The 19,589-nt window shown below is 41.2% G+C and overlaps 1 protein-coding gene across 1 annotated transcript; it reads right to left on the reverse strand.

Annotated features, from left to right (window-relative positions):
* Window positions 1–404: 404 nt before the first annotated feature.
* Window positions 405–18,824, reverse strand: LOC134535179 (uncharacterized). Its single transcript, XM_063374196.1, has 11 exons — window positions 18,713–18,824; window positions 17,017–17,219; window positions 15,444–15,530; window positions 13,413–14,086; window positions 12,558–12,694; window positions 10,522–12,036; window positions 8,691–8,774; window positions 6,824–7,037; window positions 5,148–5,411; window positions 2,873–3,150; window positions 405–2,476 (listed from the first exon to the last, which is right to left on the reverse strand). The coding sequence occupies exons 1-11, from the start codon at window positions 18,742–18,744 to the stop codon at window positions 2,254–2,256; spliced, it is 3,711 nt and encodes a 1,236-aa protein (XP_063230266.1). The 5' UTR covers window positions 18,745–18,824; the 3' UTR covers window positions 405–2,253.
* Between the last annotated feature and the right edge of the window lie 765 nt (window positions 18,825–19,589).

The following is a 19,589-nucleotide window of genomic DNA, read 5'->3' on the forward strand; positions in this document are numbered from 1 at the left end:
AGTATGTCCATTTAATAGTGTTAAAATTAATACTTAGTGAAGAAACTGAAATTTTTCAGGGGAAAATAAATAAAAAAATTAGAAAAATATATTTTTGAATACTACTTATGTTACTAGATTATGCTGCAAAAACGTTTTTTTTTTAATACAACTGTGTTATACACATAAACTCAACAGTCGAGATGGCTACGAAGTTTGGGAAATAATTATGAAGGAAAGTTTTTTTTTTTTTTTTTTAAAAAGCAATTTATGAAATGTTTTTTGTCATTCTTTAAGAGGGCATTGTGATACTTCAAGTAGTTTACTGTTTCAGTGAGTGGTTAGGAACACTTAAAACAGTGTTAAATTGTGAGAATAGTCGGTTAGGTCGGGATAGCTACAATAAAAAATATTTTTAAGTCATGTTAGTACTTACTTACTATTTTATAGTATTTTTAATGTACATAACCATTCAAACAAATTTACAGTAGTTTTAATATAGCTAACCTTACCTATCCTACAGTCCACACAATCTTCAAGTACAGTAGACTCCTAATTAGCCGGCGTGTTGACTGACAAGGAGTTTACAGATAACCAATAAACACAGTTAAAGTGATGTCAAAAAAAAACTTGATTAAAATTTTTTATTCCCACTATATAGACAAAAATTGTAACTCCCGTCCCTCAAAGTAACGCCCTAATTCGTTTCAGTAAAACAGAGCATTAATCAAAACAGCCCTAGTTTCATACTTTTTTCCATAAGAGAATATTTTAATCAAAATAATTTGTTTTCCAAATAGGTAAATGTGATTGCTGACTACCATTTGAATAAAGGACACTACTACTGTTCAATTAATTTACAGTTCTAATACATATCTAATTACACTTGAAGTACATTTAAATAAATGTTGAATAAATTTAACGATTAAACAACCTAAAATTAAATTAAAAATTCAGGTACTGCATTGTTTTGCTTGGGCCGCAACATTTTTTTTCCTATGTAGGAACTACCAACATTTCTGAGTTACAAAACAATAATATTATTGATATGAGATATATTTCAGTTCCAATAAGAATTTAAAAAGCATAAACTTACAGTTTTATATTACAAGAAAGCTTATTCAACCTGCTAACGTGATTCCCAACTCTTGTTTATTAAATGCGTGCCCACTATGATTTGCTGCTAGTGACGCAAGATAAGCTAGCCCTGACAGCTTATGGCTTTTCTCTCTAGAGCTGCTGTTGACATGCAGGATGGCAGAATATAAATGTTTGCTAAACACTTCAGCGTTGTCGGAAATAATCATGCAATGAAGGAAGCGAATAAGTACCGAAGGAAAAGCAAAATATTGTTTGCTGATTCTTTACATTATTAATTAGTTGCATTGCTAATTTATTGCATTGTATTTAACGCTACACAAGTGCTGTTGCCGTTGTGCGCACATAAAAGTAAAGAGCCAAAAATTATTTTTTTGAAAAATTAATTTATATTTAATTATTATATTTAATTAATTAATTTATATTTAATTTAATTTTTTATTTATTTATTTTTTTGAAAAATTAATTAATAAAATAAATTTTGAAAAAAAAAAAAAATTTTAAAAAATTATTTTTTTATTCTATGGTTCATGAAAGTGAAATATGGCATGGTTAATCTGCAAACCAGATAACCTGCAACCTGGATAATAAGGAGTCTACTGTATTTGAAAAGTAGCTGATGTTTTTTTGGGCCTTTAAAATTAGGCTAGAGTCAAATACTCAAAGCTCAGCTCGACATTTTTCAAACACTTGTGCATTTGCCGTTTCTTCGCACTGAAACACAAAAATCACACGAAAACATTTTACAAATTAGCAAAATATTATTATAATTAATTATACAATTTCAAAAATATATTTTTAAAAACTAACATTTGTATGTACACATTTGATTGGAAACATTCTAAGATTTTTTTTTTGTCTGTTTGTAATACTCAACAAGTCCTTGAGAAACACATCAAGAGAGTTTCGCCGTATTTCACGCTGAACGGGAGCGACTCTCTGTTCAGGAACAGCGCACCAGGTTGCTACTGGCCGGCCGACACTTATCAACACTCAACCAAAGAAGCGACGAATCACGGGCAAACCAGTTGAGACGACTCACAAGTCAGCAGCCAACGAACTGGCCGTTATTTGTTTGCCCGAGTGTACAGAGGACTGTGTAGACTATCCTGGAGGTCCCTACCTCGAGGTAGGGACTGGGAAAATTTCGCGGGTTCAACGTCGCGATGGGGCGGCCTACGCCGAGTCCGTGTCCTGCTTCAGGTCCTCGCCCCTGTCCAGGTGGTGGAACTTGAGGTGCTTGGTCAGCTTCTGCTTCAGCCGGAACGACTTGCCGCACACCTCGCACACGAAGGCCCGCACGCCCGTGTGGATGGTGCGGTGGTTCTTCAGGGCGAACGAGCGCCTGAACGCCGCGCCGCAGATGTCGCACGGGAACGGCCGCTCGTCCCTGTGGATCCTGGAAGAAAACTACTACTTAATATATGAGACGATGTAACTGACACACAAACAGTCCAGCAACAACTTCAAAATCACTTCGCGCAAAATGATCCATCACTAAAAACACTGTTTAGACACCACAAAACAAATATAATCAACTTTCTTAGAAGTGACACCACAAAACAAATGTAATCAACTTTCTTAGAAGTGTAGCACTAAAGTCAAATTATATTACAATTTATAACTGGTTAACTACACATTTAAACTCCACAATTCAAATCTTAAAAAAAAAATAACCTTTTCAAGTTTTGAAATTCAAGAAATGTAATTTCCGGACAAACTAACGCTGTCATGAAAGTAAAGACGATTGTTTCGAGAGAGGAGCGGGGCGGAAGGCGAACGCGAGAGCACTCGCCTGCTGTGCTCCAGCCAGATGCCGCGCGTGCGGAAGGTCTTCTCGCAGTACTCGCAGCTGAAGGGCTTGTCGCCCGTGTGCTTGCGCACGTGGTCCGTCAGGTCGCTCTTCTGCACGAAGCGCTTGCCGCAGTGGTCGCAGGCGTACGGCTTGTGGCCGATGTGCACGCGCCGGATGTGCGTCGTCAGGCTCGAGCTGTGCACGAACGAGCTGTCGCACATCTTGCACACGTAGTCCTTGTCGCCCTCGTGGGTCTTCTGGTGCGACTCCAGGTACATCTGCGACACACACGCTGGGGGGTCAGCTCACAACAACATCAACACCGGTGGCTGAGTAGGCTTGAGCCTAGGGCGGCACATTTTTGGGGCGGCAGATTTGCGGGCTGAATTTTTTTTTGATACCTCATAGCTAGAGACCCGGAAAATTCGCGGGTTCAATGACCTCCAGGATGGACTCCAATGTCCTCTGCACACTCGGGCAAATGCCAACTGTTCATTGGCTGCTGACTCGTGAGTCGTCTCGACTGGGTGGCCTGTGATTCGACACTTCTATGAGTGAGGGTGTCTAATTGGGCCTCAGTCCTCCAGATTAACAGTGAACCAATGACAGAAGCAGCACTATGGTATAATTATTTGAATTTTAGTATAACACGAAATGACGAAATGAACCCGCTAATTTTCCGGGTCTCTACTCGTAGCATAAAAAAAAAAAGGGACTGAATGTGTGGAAATGTAATCTACTTGAACATATTAATTTGAAAAAAACTGAATTAAACTTTAACTATAAAAATTGAAATGAAATAAATCCACATTTACCGAAACGACTTGGAAACCTGATACTGTACATATAACATGTGACATAATATTGCATGACGGTTTTCTGTTTTCTGATGTTTTGCAGATAGACGTCTGCAACAAATTTTTGCCGATGACTTTCCCCCTCTCCCTTGTCATTGAACGAACGTTCCGTGAATCCGTGTAGTAAACTCCCATATTCTAAAGTAAAACAGCTAGTTCGCCCCCCCCCCCCCCCCCCCCCCAGTATCAGCCTCTGCGCCCTCTGCCCACATGATTGAGCTTTGATTAGCTCAAAAATATACCCAAACATTATTTTACGTGCAATTTCAACGAAATTGTTGGATTGTAAAAGCAAAAAAATTACAGCCTATACCTTGAAAATTTGTAAATCCACCACTGATAAACACACTGTATAGCTGTGTAGTAAACCCTACTCTTGCAGAGGTATCTCGTAAGCTTCTACATCATTCACGTATATTGCAACAAGACACTTGCTGTACCAGTAACTCTGTAATACTCTCAAAGAACGGAATTTTAATCTCTAAAAAGTTAATTTGTACAATTTAGCTCTGTCTGACTATCTTCTTTCAAGGCAGTTATATTTTTTATTATTTGTTACTCTACTTCAGCGGGGATTATCTGAAGAACAAAGTTAAAGGGACCTGACTAAGCAAAGTTTTAATGTACAGTGAAATATCATTATGTACAAAGTACTTCACTTAAATTACAATCATTAAATTAAAATACATTTTACATTTAGTAGGGATGTGCAAAGACTATTTTCCATTTTTTTTTGTTTCAAATCTAATTAAAAGACGAAGCCTACTTAAATACAAGGATGTATCAGTAAGTAACGCAAATGTAAATTTGAGTAAAAATGAAAATATTTACTGAAAAGGGAACCAGAGAGCGCTACTGACTGGGTGCAGTGCTAGCTCTAGTGATTGTCTGTCACTGGTAAATTGGTGTTAGTGATTACGTAAACTGTGGAGGAGCAACAGGAACCCTCCGATTTCCATCTCAATAAGTCCCACCCATGAAGAAGTCCCACCCACGAAGAGGTTCCTTGGCAATAAGAAGTTTGACTCTGAAGACAATCTCACTCGGGTCGTGCGAGTGTGGCTATTCTTGCAGCTGATGGGAGACCGGGCTTCTCAAACTGATCCATCATCGGGACAAATGCCCCAACATTAATGGAAGTTACGAGGAAAAGTAACGGGTAACACTTTAATTTCTGTTTGATATTCTCATTAATGTATGGATCTGACAGAAAAAAAAATACAGCTTCAAACTGAGAAGTAAGGTCGTAGTAATGCTGACATGTTTTTTTGGGTAGATAATTCACAGTGATGGTCCAGATCCATTAAGTAACATCATGCACGCCAGGGGATGGGATTAATGAACACTGCCTTGCAGTGCGAGTGTGACTGAATGAATGGATGAATGGAGGAGAAAACCCGGACGGGGCGGTGCGGTACCTTGCGGGAGAACACCTTGCCGCACTTGTCGCACTGGTAGCTGCCCGACTCCTCCTCGCAGTGCACGTTCTTCTTGTGCATGAAGAGGGACTGCTCGCAGAGGTAGCGCTTGCCGCAGCTGTCGCACTCGTAGGGCTTGCTCTCCAGGGGCGCCTCCCCCTGCGCCTCCCCGCCCCGCCTGCTCTTGCGCCCCTCGTACGGCACGTAGTGCTGCTTGCGGTGGTACGACAGGCTCCACGAGTTCGAGAACTCCTGCCCGCAGATCTGCCCGACACACACGCACTGCCCCCTCACTTCCCCCACCTCTCCAGGGACCACGCAAAAAAATAGTTTTCAAATGCACACCAAATAAAAGTTGTGTATAAAGTCAAAAAAGTACGTTCTGATGAAAAAAATTTTTTTTTTGCTTATGTAAAATGACATGACTTATATATAAAAAATTGCATAATAATTCAAGACCTAACCAATGCTCAAGACTTGTTTAGAAAAATGTAAATAGTTCAATACTCAAATTATGAATTATTATTCTCTGTTATAATTTATTTACTGTATTAGCATATAAATGTATCATTGCTAAAATATTAACAAAATATATCCCTTCAACACATACATTGAAACACAAATTTTTTGTACTAAGGGAGTACTTATTTTTAAAAAATCCACATGCATAAAAATTTGAGATGTTAAAAGCCTGCTTTATTATGAGTGAAAAGTAATACGCTATTCCATATTCTCCTTTTTGGATTCCTTATACATTTTTGACAGTTCATTAGAGAAGGATACATAGAACAACCTTTGAATATATATACTGTATAGAAGTCGCCAGCCCAGGTTAAAATTTCTAATACGGTTTTGAGGTAGTTGGTTAATTCACCGCCGCAATCGCCACCGTCTCCAGGGCATCGACTTGTGGTGGTCCCTAGCGGACAAGTGTCGAACTCTTCAAACACCCCTTCCCCCTCCCGTTGAACGACGTTGAGCTGCAGTGAATGATAGGTGGAGGGTGCGGGGAATGACGGCGGGCGACAGTGCTGCGCTCTAACGTGTAAATAACAACTAAGACGATACAGGGCGTTACGGCAGCGCACTGCAGCGGTGAAGTTCCCAAGCTACTCATCATACGCTTCTGAAAAACGTAGAGTAAATCCTATCCACTCGCGACTTCTATACAGTATACAATTCAAAGGAACAACTAAGGAATGAACAAGCTATGCCTATGGCCTTCATACGGTAAGAAACCATTACAAGTCTGAAACAATTTTGAGTAACACTGCAAATCCGAAATGACAATGGCTAGATGAAGATTTGGACAAGAGTACTTCGGCGCAAGGATAAATTAATGGCTACCATCCAATGATCTAGTGCTTCTCATATTTTGTTACTAAATTTGATTCTCCCCAAAGCTTATTTATTAAAAAATGATGCTTAAAATTACAGAAAAATTAAATATTTCCAACTGTTTGCCTACTTCCAACCATTGGTTAAGAACAGTCAACTAATTTGTACAAACGGTGTGGTAGCAATACTGGACAAATGAATATTACTGTCAGTTGAGTGAGTATCTTAACAAATGATAAAAGGCCAGATACAGGTTACAAGCCGTGAACAACTCGCCCCCAACGCAAGCACGACTCTTGCTCACGACACCGGCAGCTTGACGGTAACCAAGGCCGCACCTTGCACTTGAACATGTACTTGATGGGTCCGTGCCGAACACGCCTGTGCACGGACAGGTAGGTCCAGTGCAGGTAGAAGCGACCGCAGTGCTCGCACAGGAAGTACTTCGGGACGGAGAACTCGTTGACGTCGGTCTCCAGGTATATGCCGTGGGTCACCTTGTGGGTCGCGCACCGGGCATACGACACGAACGCGGCGTCGCAGACGTGGCACCTGCGGGCGGGAACACGCTTCGCAACACGCAAACACACTCGGGGAGGAGGAGATCAAGCAAAACATACAGCATGCTGCAAGGGGAGGGGAACTTCCTACCGCCACACATTAGGCATAATGTGCCGATTTGCTAGCAGAACTAGGCACTTTTAATGTTTAGGACTTCATAGGTACTATGCCAAATTACATAATCACTTGAACGAAATGTGGAACAATCATTTGAATAAAGGCAAAACGTTATAAGTTAGTCAGAGCAGCACTAAACAAACATCTCATGATAGATTGTTTTTTTTTTTGCCAACAAACAAAACAAAGAGGTAAATACAAGCAAAATTAACCAGATGTTCAAAAATTCACATTACCTTTTCTATATGAATATAAGAATATTGTATACATCTGTCAAACTGAGTTAAAATGGTGCGTAAAATGCACTAATATTTGATGATCGGCAATCGATGTTGGCTCAAATTGAGTAAGAACGCAAGAACTATGGAAAGTGGTATTATGTTGCAGGTTGCGAAGTCCTTCCTTCCCGTCCCATCACAATTGCCTGCATTTCCTACAGAGCAGACAACGCAAGAGTTGTGCTGGCTCAGGCAATGATGAAGCGTGCATCTTCGCACTATTTCTCACGTTTGTGCACGAGATTGGCCTGTTTCAAGTTGTCCTCATTTCACACACATACACTCCATAATTGGTCTAATTTTTTCGTATGTTTGGTGTCACATGCGAAAAGTAAAAAAAGTGAATTTCCGAACACCCAGCAGGCAAACGGAACGCAAATAAAAACAACTACATTTCAAACATTTCATGTAACCTATTTAACTGTCATAACTGTATATAATAAAAAAAATTTTTACGATGCTGGGAGGGTGGTTAGGACCTCCAGCCATCACCACGGAGAGTTTAATCATGGTGTGAGTGGCATAACCACAGTGTGGATGTAAGTCAACAACCAGAACTGAACCCAGGACCACTGGCTCACCAGCCAGTAGGCCTGTGCGAAGCTTCAACTAAGCAATTCAATTGAAGCCTTTTTAATATTCTAATTGACTTCGCCAGGAAATTTTTTATTCATTTTATTTGAAGCTTCGGTTATGATGCAAAGCTTCACATCTGAGTGAAGCTTCGCATTTGTTGCAAAACTGTAGAACACTAGAAGCCTAAGACTTGATCACGAAAAAATTAATTTTTTTTTGTGTTGTATATGTTTTGCTTGAAAGACATTGGTTACTTAAAAAATCTAAAGAATGCACTCCGTTTGCTTTAATGAATGCTCAATATTAATATTATGCATGGTTATTTTATAATTGTATTGAACGAAGTTATAGACAGGGCCCAATCGGTTACTCTTTAAACGAGTTTAAACATTACAAACGTTTAATGATTTTTTTTACTTCAATCCTGTATTTTATAACTTTTTTACATTAATTTTATTTTTTATAATTTTTTACTTCAATTCGTATTTTATATTCGTATTTCAATGGGTACAATATTCGTATTTGATTCAAATTTGTGAATATTTTAAAACATTTTCAATTTGACATTCACTTTGCATCAAAACACTAGTTTGCGCACAGGCCGGCGAGCCGAGCCAACAGTCGCACTTGGGAGAGCGATGGGGACCGGGTCTGGTGGTGCTCGGAGCGCTACCTGTAGGGCAGGTCGCCGGTATGCAGCTGCCTGTGCTTGTTCAGCACCCCGGGGATGGAGTAGCACCTCTCGCAGAACTCACACCTGGCAACCAGATCAAACACCACCTCGCTTAACTTTACCTGCCATCGTACCTGCACGCATAAACAACACCATCGCCAGTCAGTTTCTCAAATAAATAAACTAATAAAACTTGAGGAACAACCCATTAACAATCTGCAAACAACTATCACAGCAGAGATTTTGCTATTGAGCTATCTTCAACAGTGCCGCATCACCATCTTGCTTTAAGCGAAACGTTATTCACAAAGTAAACAATGTGTAAACAGGACACTAAAGATTTTTGCGTTAGCATCAAATTGCTGTGAAATGCATAATTTCTTTAGAAAAATTTTTTTTATTAATCACTAAATGCAAATACTGTACAAGTTTTGAAAATCTAATCTGAGAGTTTTCAGTTTGCAAATTGATGTAGGTTTCGGTCAGAACCGATGAACAAGAATAATATTATGGCTGGAAACACTGACCAACGCCCAAAATATTATAAAACCACCAACTTCATACGACAAGAGCCATTTAAGTAAAACCGAATTCCAAGCAGGGCACACTTTCACGCTTCCTTATTTGCGACACAAGTTCAGTTTTCTTTGCCTCATGTCCCTCCTGCACGTCACTGGCTAGGTGGTCACAATTCTCAGTGCGATTAAACCCAGGTTTCTGCACGTGATAAAACACGGCGCACATTGCCGGTGACTGGTGGACTTTCTCAAGGTGCTCCCGTCCCCCCACTCCTTCACTGCTGCAGGGTCTCGGTCCACATCGCACTTCAGGGAGGACCCCTAGAGCCTCAGGTCAGAAGTCTGCCCCTCAACGGGCGATGCTCCTAGACGCTAATGTCGTCACAACCACTGGAGGAACACTATCACAAACAGACTCTACTAGTCACAACCAGCACTTTGCAGCAGTCAGCAGCAACAGACTTCAGGGATTGGCAAATAATTCAAGCGGCAACTGCACAACCACAGGAACGGATATCCTGTCGGACGGAGGGACGGAACACGGGTGGATGACAGACTCATCAGACAAGCCTTTTGTCAGTTTGCAGCCACACAACAGACCCTTCCTGCTGCACAGGAGGGGCAGCATTTCTTACTTACTTTAGATGACAAGCTAGATATATGTTAGCCTGGACGTGTCCTTGCCCCAGCGTAAATGTACCTACTACTGTACCTAGAGCAAGATCTGCAAATGCCTTTAAATCAACAATATTCCCGTTTGATTCTTACTTAAAATAAAATAAATTAATGGGCAAAATACAATGTAAGCTTGATGCTTGACTTACTGAAGAACAGCAATTGTAAGCAACTACCCTACCTTCAGAATTTAGGATTTTTAACAAAACATATTTGAATGGTTATTGCGAAGGGGAAGACTGATTCACGATGTAGTTTGGGACATACGCCATTGCTGATTATACTGTATGACATAAGAAACCTCAATAACTGACATAGGTAAATCTGCAAACACAGAAAAAAAAAAAAAAAAAAAAAATCAAAACTCAGGCGATGTCAAGAAATTTGTAAAAATACACAGCACAGAAAATTTGGTGTAAAATGTTAATCAAAAGATTATTTCAGCACAGACGGACACAGTGGGCTAAAAATGAGAACATAGCAACAAGAACAAAAAGTAAGGACAAAGAATGATCTTGGACTGTCTACCCACAAAATTTAAATGACACTTACGAATATTAAATAAGTGTCCTCACAATCACAAGACTACAAACTACCCTGTCATACTGCACTGGTAAACACAATCACACACAACTTACCTATACACCTTATCAACAGATTCCACGACAAACTCGTGCTGAGCGTCAGCTCCCACTTTGCACTCGGAGTTGGTCTCCTGAGTGTGTCCAAACGCCTTCTCCTCATTGGAGAACACTTCTTCGCAAACCGTACACTTGAAGACGTCTTGGGGAGGCGCGTTGTACGACTCGTGGGCCTTCAGGTGCCTCTTGAGACGAGAATTCCTACTCAGGTCCTTGCCGCAGATGTGGCACTGGTAAGGCCTGGTCTCCATGTGGCACACGATGTGCTCCTTCAGCGTCTGCTTGTCGAAGAACAGCTTGGAGCAAACGTCACATTTGAACCTGCGCTTGTTCGTGTGCACGCGCCCGTGGCAGTGAAACGCAGACTTGCTGTTGAAGTGCGTCCCGCAGATGCTGCACACGTACTTCTCGCCCCTGTGGCTGAACTTGAAGTGGTCGTACATGGTCTCCTCGTCCGTGAAATCGAGGTTGCACGTCTCGCAATGCATGGTCCGGGTCTCATCCCAGTGGAACTGCTGGTGGAAGTACAAGCGAGCCTTGGTTCTGAAGCTCACACCACAGATGCTGCACTTCAGACATTTGCCTTCGAACACCTGGTCGCAGTTGTGGGTGTGGAGCGTCCTCTCGGAGCGGAAAGAGGTGCTGCAATCGTAGCAGTAGAACAGCAGGGTGATCTCATCTCCGTAGCGCTCGTAATCGGTCACCCGGCAGGCGTGCACCTCGCGAAAGTGCGCGATGACGCTGCTGCGATCGCTGGCGCCCTCGCCACACAGGCTGCAGGTGTAGGAGTCGGGCTCCGAGCTGTGGCTCAGCAGCGTGTGCAGGAAGGCGTCGCTGGCGCCCTCCAGAAGCGTCTTGCACAGGCAACAAGACACGCTCATGTCCCCGGCGCCTCCCGTGCCGTAGTGGGAAAGGCTCCCCCGGCCTCGCCCGCGACCCCGCCCCCTGCCTCGGCCCCTGCCCCTGCCGCGAACCAGCCCCGAACCCCGGGGCGTGCCGCGGCTCCTGCTGCCCCTCGGCCGGCCGCGCGGCCGACCCCTCCTCGGGAGGAACATGCTGAACGGCGTCGGCTGGCTGGCCTGCCAGGGCCCCGGGGCGGCGCCGGCCGGCTCGCTGTCGTACACCGTCTCCACGAACGCAGCGCTCTGGCCGTAGTCCACGGTCGCCTCGTCCCACGTGCCGTCTTCGCAGACGGCAGGCAGTCTGCGAGGCTTCACGTCCTCCGTGAAAACAGGGCTGGGAGCCTCGTCCGGCACCACGAGCGAATCGGTTTTCAAGCTCTCCGTCTCCTCCTCTGTGCTCGACACATCGCTGTCTTCTTCCTCGCCCTCGCTGGACTTGGTGACCATGTTGCCGGTGACGCACAGCGGGCAGCAGACTTTCCCGTCCTCGGCTGTGCTACCAGCGCCACCTTTGACGTCGTCTTCAGGAGCGCCGTCACCGTCCCCATCAGGTTCAGCATTTCCGTGGACCGCTTTGCGAAGAGCAGTTGCAGAACTCTCATCAACACACCTGCAAAAGACGGCAGAAATAGCCATCAAAAATATCACAGTAAACCAATTAAAGCAATCAAATTATCACTTCTATTTCAAAATTATCCTCAGCACTCTCCTGATCCCTTACTTTCCACATGAGTGTAAATTGCTGCACTTTCCTGTTTTCTATTAAATTTAATTATGTGTGTTGCTAACTCATCCCCTTAATTTTGTTATCTAATTGAAAAATTTTTGACTTAAATACTATTATCCTTGTTATTTACTGTTTATGTTTACCTTAGTTATATTTTGTTTCAATGTACGTGTATGAGTGTATGTGTGTGTATGTATTAATACTTTTAATACAACAATTAATAGTCTTAAAAAAAAAATTCACGAATAAGAGCCTAAGCAGCTAGATGAGAATGTATTTGTTAAGGCTACTTTTTTCACAAAATGTTTGTGATCTTACGTTTCCATAAAATACTAACGGAATGGACATTGTTTTCTTTGTTTGAACACTTGTCTGTACCCCACATCGATGGTAATGAATCCCACCTGAACTTGTTCTTGTTGACGAGCCGCTGCAGGAACTTCTGTGCCCTCAGGCACTGCACCCCGAACTCCTGGCAGATGATCACCTTGTCCACGCAGTCGTCGCACACTTGCTTCGGGAACTGGTCGGTTCTCCTCACCTGCCCAGCACATACATACATACACGTGCACAACAGCACATGCTGACACATGATCAGTAGAGACAAGGCTTTATGGTTTTATTTTTAGTACAATTTAGTTCTTAAAATAGGGAATTTTTTGTGTTATCATATTTTATAATAGCTGTTTTTTTTAATACTACTCCACCAAAAATAGTGGCAAAATTCACATGTTGAAATTTTACAATAAAACAATTTGTAATTAATTGGTCTAAAAAGAATACATTAAGAACATTAAAAATAAATTAGCAAGCATTTATGGTTTTAGAGTGTTTCAATATACACACAAGAGAAATCACATTTGTACTTTGATGCAACAATTTTCCAGTTGGACTAGCTTCTTCTTCAGGCAGCAAGCGGCAGTGACCAGCTGTTAAGTTGGTGACCAAGCAGTTCGTCAAGTCTCTTTCTGCTTGAGGAAGCTAGCACATCCAATGAAATTTACATCTGCGTAGAAATTTATTTATTTATTTTTTCATATTTAAAAATATTCTTACAGAGTACCCGTTTCCATTTTACACTTTAATTTAGTTTCCCACTAACCTTTTATATTTTTTTATACATTTTAATTACTTTCGTCAAATATAAACTGTTAGGTAAACGTTATAAGAAAACTGTTTTCTGCTCATCTGGAATGTAGCATGTCTATATAACAGCTGTAACTTCAGTTGTCAAACTAACAAGAAGAAACAATACTCACGTTCAGGGGCAGCCAGGAGTTTATTTTCTCTTTGAGGCACAAGTTGATGCCCTCATCCCCGAATATGAACACCATACTGCTCTTCTCCTGCCCACAGAGTCGACACAACTGTACCAAGTTCACTTCCTCCGGGACTTCTCCGAAACTGTCGGAATCGCTGCTGCTTTCGTCTGTGCTCTGCCCCTCCGACACATCCTTTTCATCGGAGGCTTCATCGGCGACGTCGCGGACTCGAGTGCCACCCTCGTCGACCTCGTCTCCCGTGGCCGGAGACTCCGCCTTCACCTTCCCCTGTTCTTCACCATCCCTGCTCGATGGCACGGCAGTCCCGCCTGTCCTGACAGCGTCCTCCCGGTCCTGGTAGCAGCTGTCGTCCCGCAGAAACCCGGAGGCGGGTCCCCCGTTCACCTCCAGGGCACCCATCTCGTACTCCACCCCCAGGTACTTGCTCTTCATGTCCGCCATCGACAAGCCACTGCTGTCGTCCTGCAGAAGCTGCCCGCAGTCCTCCACGACCTCCATCGCCACGTCGCTGCCGTCGCTCAGGTCCGCCAGAGCTTCCCCGTCAGAGGCGTCAGCGTGCACTTCAGAGTCTGCGATGCTCTCTCTCACAGAACCATCTGTCTCGGTGAACAATGCTTCACCCCCTCCAGGGTCAGTCGTCAGGAATTCATCTGAAACAAATTGTATGAGCCAACATGGTATTAAAGTAAGAAATGTTAAACTTGTTGCACATAACGTTCATCTAAGAAGATCCACAATTTTTACTTTATTTGAGTGTAAATTTTGTAACTAATCTAATAAAATCCCTACAGAGAATAAGTTTTTGGAGTTGACTGAAGGTTTGCCTAGATCGATAAACAGCAAAATTACATAATAAAGTTGTTATAAAACAGAGCCACAATGCATCATTAACATTTACAAAAATATTTCTTGGCTGAGTTTGTGGATTTTTAAGCAATTTTAATAATTAAATGTACACTAAACCTTTTAGCATACTAACAAATAAGTGGCATATTGTATTTAAAGGGATAGCTTTTGACATTCATAATTAAAGGCTGTCCTGAATCCCTCAGCCTAATGGCATCCGTGCAGTCACCACAGCATGGCTAGCATGGAGTTGAAACCTTTATAATTCCCTTCAGACAGGAGTTTGTGACTGCATGCATGTTCAACAACTAGTTGTCAGAGGCAGGCCAAGTATGCCTCCGTAAGCTCCAGTGTTTGGCTCGTGGTTTGTTAATCCTCAAGTCATTCATACAGTCGAAACCTGCCACAAACACAATCTCAGGTCTTCCTCTCTTCAACCCTGAAGCCTCCCTCGCCATTCCAAGTCGCTGACCATGATTACTCACAGGTATCGCTAAACCGATAAGATTGCCTCAACTGGTCAGCAGACGTGCTTATACACCTGTGGGAGTGGCCTACGGAATGACCTCTTAGTTTTCCAACTGTTGCAACAGATGTCCTTTGCCTGTTACTGTCCCAGCCAGCAGCAACTCGGCACGGGCCAGTGCTGCAGAATTATCACAAGGGCCGTTGGTGCCCGGTGCTGCATGTGTGCAGCGCGAGAGACAGACACCTGATCACTCCATGAACACCTCCCACACACCAAGAGCACACCACAACACCGTCTCTGGAAACTTTCTTTTTCTTGTGAATAAATAAATAATTTAATGTTTATAATGCACATCCTCATATGGTATCATTCATATAAAATAAAATATATTTATTTTCAAAAAGAATATTTTTAAGGAAAAAAAAATATTTTTGTGCATGTGAAAGTCAAACGTTGTATTAAATAAAGCAAATTCATAACAACCATTGCATTATTACCTAAAAAGGTCTAAGCTGGTCAAAAACCATGAGGCAAGGTCCACTCCTGGAAATCAGGGCCTCAACTGTGTTGTCAATATTGTATAAAGTAGAAAGGCAGTATATGGCATCGGGAGGTTTAGTGTGGTAGATAGGACCACGCAATGTTTAACACTCATCACGACGGAAGTGCAGCTGGCGTCACGTGGCACGTACCCGCGCTGGGGCCCAGTGCGGGGGACGCACCGGCTCTGCCCGGCCGCTGCTCCAGGGGCTCCTGGCCGGCCGCTGGCTCGCCGTCCCCTGCACACGACACACACGAGGCATGACCAGGACCATCTCCTGGGAGCCAGTGTTCTGCTGCCCTCCCATTTACAGGAAAGTACAGAAAGAGGGTCTTTCATACTGCACAAAATGCAGGAAACTGTGAATACAGTTTTCTTTCGCACACAAATTTGTTTACAGAAAATTGTACCTTTGCTAAACTGCCCCGATGGTGCAAATTAAATAAATATACTATAAAATGATAGCATAGTACATGTGAATCTTTTGCTTCAAATAATGAATCTTTCTTCTGAATGTGACATGCGCACTTTCTAGTGGCAATGGACTGAGAAAAACTCGCCAATAAGCTGATGTATAGGGTGTAGCAAGTCAGACCTCCAGATAGCTCTAATTGGTCCGTGTTACGTTCATAATCACTTGAAATATTTGTTAGGTTCGAAACTACTGATCATATTTTGTAGAAATGTTGCCCTAAATAATGAAAATAAAGTCTCATGGACAACTTATGGATTTCAACTGCTCTTTATTTCTTGTCAACTAAAATCCACTGTGGCAGCCATCGTCCGACCACAAAAAAACTGGTACGTGGTGAAAATACAAAACTCGATGCACAAAGCTGCATTAATGGCTTGATATACAATTTTTCTGTTCTTGGTACCTAAAGTTTTTTATATATAAAAAAAAATCCCGACCTTGTAAGAAAATACAAGGACTATAGACCTGGCAGCTTGTGGAACAATATCAGTCAATCCAAATGAAATAGAATCGGGCGTCTTAAAGGGTAGATAAGGCCTTGATTAGGAGTCGTAGGTGAACTTTAGGCAAACCAACAGAACTGGAAACAGAGTTTCTCTTTTTAGTTTCACGGTTGATGGAAACTAAACCTTTTTTAATGAATTAATTGTAAATATTTCTTCTGCTCTAGCTATTCAGAGCTGAGCGAGCTGAAAGCTGTAGTCGACAGCTCAACTCTTTTGCCATTAAGTAATTTTCTTATGTTGCATCAAATGTATTGGACTATTGTATAATATTTATTATATGTATTAATAATGTTTATTTTCTTGAAGTGTGTGTTGCTGTGCCAGTCTACCTGCATTTCCCAATCATTGTTGTAATCAAATTACAACAAACATGTGCATAATTACTATTTGCAACAGTACAATAGAGCAATACTTTAAATTTGAATTAAACATCAGAACATTTAATGTAAAACAAATGTAAAACTACTTATAAAGCAATAAAATTAAATTAATGAAGCACATTAGTCAACATTTTGTATTATATAGTATAATTTATTAAAAATTTTTAATAATGATAACTATGACAGTTTTATTTAGCATAAATCAAGTACCTTAACTTCATATAAATAAAAATACTAAAACGTATTTTGAAGTTAATCATTTTTTTTTGTAGCAAGCCTATAACTTTCCTCGTTTTACTGTCTTTAGTATGTATGGCGTAAACTACGCAAAACTAGAATAGACAGCAAAATGTGATAACACACCATCATTAAGGCATTTGAAATATTCAAACACATTCCTCTTTGGGTCTATCTGCTGACCGCAGTGACTGAACTGCTTCAAGTCGAGAGACAAGCCAATCTCAGATTCCGTCCGCTGCTGCAACGTTTCAAATGTGTCGTCGGAGGAAACGTCCAAGTCAACTTCGTTCTCGTGTTTGTCCTTCAATCGAAGCTTTATCTTTGACCTGTAAGAAGCAAATACACAAGTGTACTGCAGTCACTGAGCAGCACACACAGAATTAAAAGTACAGTTTGGTGTTACGTTTCACCTGTCTAACATGCAGCTGTCAGCTCGGAGTGAGAAGTGGGAGAGTACAAGTGAGGTGGAAGGGGAAGTAGCGGAAAGCATTAAGTAGCATTGGGGGCGTGACCAAGGAGGTTGGGAAATATACTTAGGTGTAGCATTTTTCTTGGAGCGCCACACCCGTTCAAAAAATTTGTTCATTCAATGAATAGCGAGCGATACCTACGTAGATCATTATGATTAATGATAATTTTAGAACAGTTGCTGTGTAACTGGGTCACGCCAAGTCGAACATTGGCACTACAGGTCCAGTCTGAGCAATGAATTTCCACCCAACTCGCAAGACATTTCACGTGTACTATAGGAACGTTCAAAGATGCAAAAAGTGTTATGCATAGGCTATAGTGGAAAAACATTTTTTTCCCCCAAATAGCTATTATATTTTACTGTCTTAATAAAAGGCTTTCCTGAAAATCTTAAAATTAAATATGGAATATTGTAATGCTAGGTGGAACGCTGATGGCTGGCGGACTATGCTTGGCTAAGAGTTCTAATCTTGACAGCTAGTAGGTGTAGTAGTTGGTTGATAGTAGGACATCACCAACTTAAACTTTCCAAGGCCATCACTGACAGCTAATCATAAATCATAAAACGATTTTGAAAATGTGGAAACTAGCATTGGCATTATTAACCAGCTATCATTTTAAACACCATTGCAAGGTTATAAAATTTAATTTAAAACTAAACTATAATGATCTTTGTGTCCGCCCCTTTAAAATATGACTAATATTCAGAAAAGAGATTCTGTCAACTGTGCCTGGTGCTTGGGAATTGCCAACTGCATCATTAGCTACCCAGCAAACTATATGAACCTGCCAGCCATCAGCTGGCGGACAGCACAGCTCATTCTACCCAGGACTTGCAGTGAGCAAGGTTGTTACACCCGTCTATCTGCTGCCTCTTGGTAAGTTCAAATAAGAAACAAAACATGTAATATTTGATTTTCACACAGGGACGTCAAAAGGAAATATCAAATTAAATACTCTATTTTGTAGGATAGATAATAGTTCAAGCCCAACCACAATATTTATTTTTATTTTATTATTATTTATTAATACATTTATTACAATCAACATAAGCAAAGCCTTCATTTATACATAAACATGAAATTATTACTAATTATATGTAAACCGATGTCGTTGATATTTACTGTATGATATAACCTTGTATTTGAATTTTAAAAATGCTTCTTAAAACAATACTAATACTTTTCGCTTCACGCAAGTGCCATTATTTTCAATCTAGCTTTTGGCGTAAGGGAATTCTTTATTCGTAGCCAGGAATGATATTTTCAATTAATGCCGGCTATCCTTTTCTAAAATCAGCGAATTAAAAAAATAGAAAAAAGAAATAAGAACTTATGGAATATTTTACCTCGTGCATGCACGAATTTGCAAGTATATCATGTTAATGTAATTAAATAATTCTGGTGTAAATGAAAGAAATAACACGATACTAAAATATAAGTAATTGTTCACCACGCATACACTTACATCGTTATTGACCTACCGCATCAACAAACATTGACAAAATTTTAATTTGGCGACTCAGGTAATTATATAATTTAAGAAAATCACAACTACAATAGTTCATGCCATGTCGTAAAGATAACCAGCAGCCACACCATTCGTCACCGAGTTGTATTACCAAAATCCACAGATATAAGAACCATGGAGTTAGGCAAGACCTTGGGAGTTAGGTACATAAAACGTTGATAGAGAGTAATCGATCATTGCAGCTACATAATCAATCGAGGTTTAAAATGCCCATGATATTCAAATCAATTCAATCAAATCGATTCTCGTAAAAAAAAAATAATAATTGGTTGTCTGTAAAGTCGGTTTACGGACGATAGTTTATAGTGATGGGCAGAACGGTTCTTTTGACCGAACCGGTACTTTCGGATCAGTTCCGTGAAAGATTCGTTCAGAACGATTCGTTCATCTCGGTCATTTCGTTCTTTTCTGTGAATAGGATCTGGCTCTTTTATCAGGTGTCGTAACTCGTTCATCCTTTAGAGTATTGGCTACGTGTTTGCTTCCAGCCTCCCCTCGTTATCGCGTGACCCGATAACGAGAGGAGGCTGGATCGCGTGGGTGGTTATCTTTATCTACTCTGCATGGGTAAATGAAATTTCAAACGTCTAGTTGTATACTGACTGTTATAAAATTATTGACTGTTGATCGCTGCAAATGCTTCATGCAGTGATTCTATATAATACGGGAGCATTAAATCTAAGAATGTTAGGTAC

Source organism: Bacillus rossius, chromosome 8, assembly GCF_032445375.1.
Source record: "Bacillus rossius redtenbacheri isolate Brsri chromosome 8, Brsri_v3, whole genome shotgun sequence".
In the NCBI taxonomy this organism is placed as follows: Eukaryota; Metazoa; Arthropoda; class Insecta; order Phasmatodea; family Bacillidae; genus Bacillus; species Bacillus rossius.

Excerpts from the sequence above, each read along its gene's own strand:
- LOC134535179 (XM_063374196.1), bottom strand. The coding sequence starts at position 18,744 with ATGATATACTTGCAAATTCGTGCATGCACGAG. Across the intron at positions 15,531-17,016 it reads TTTCAAATGCCTTAATGATG|GGGACGGCGAGCCAGCGGCC; the intron begins GTGTGTTATCAC and ends TGTCGTGTGCAG. Across the intron at positions 5,412-6,823 it reads AGTACATGTTCAAGTGCAAG|ATCTGCGGGCAGGAGTTCTC; the intron begins GTGCGGCCTTGG and ends TGTGTCGGGCAG.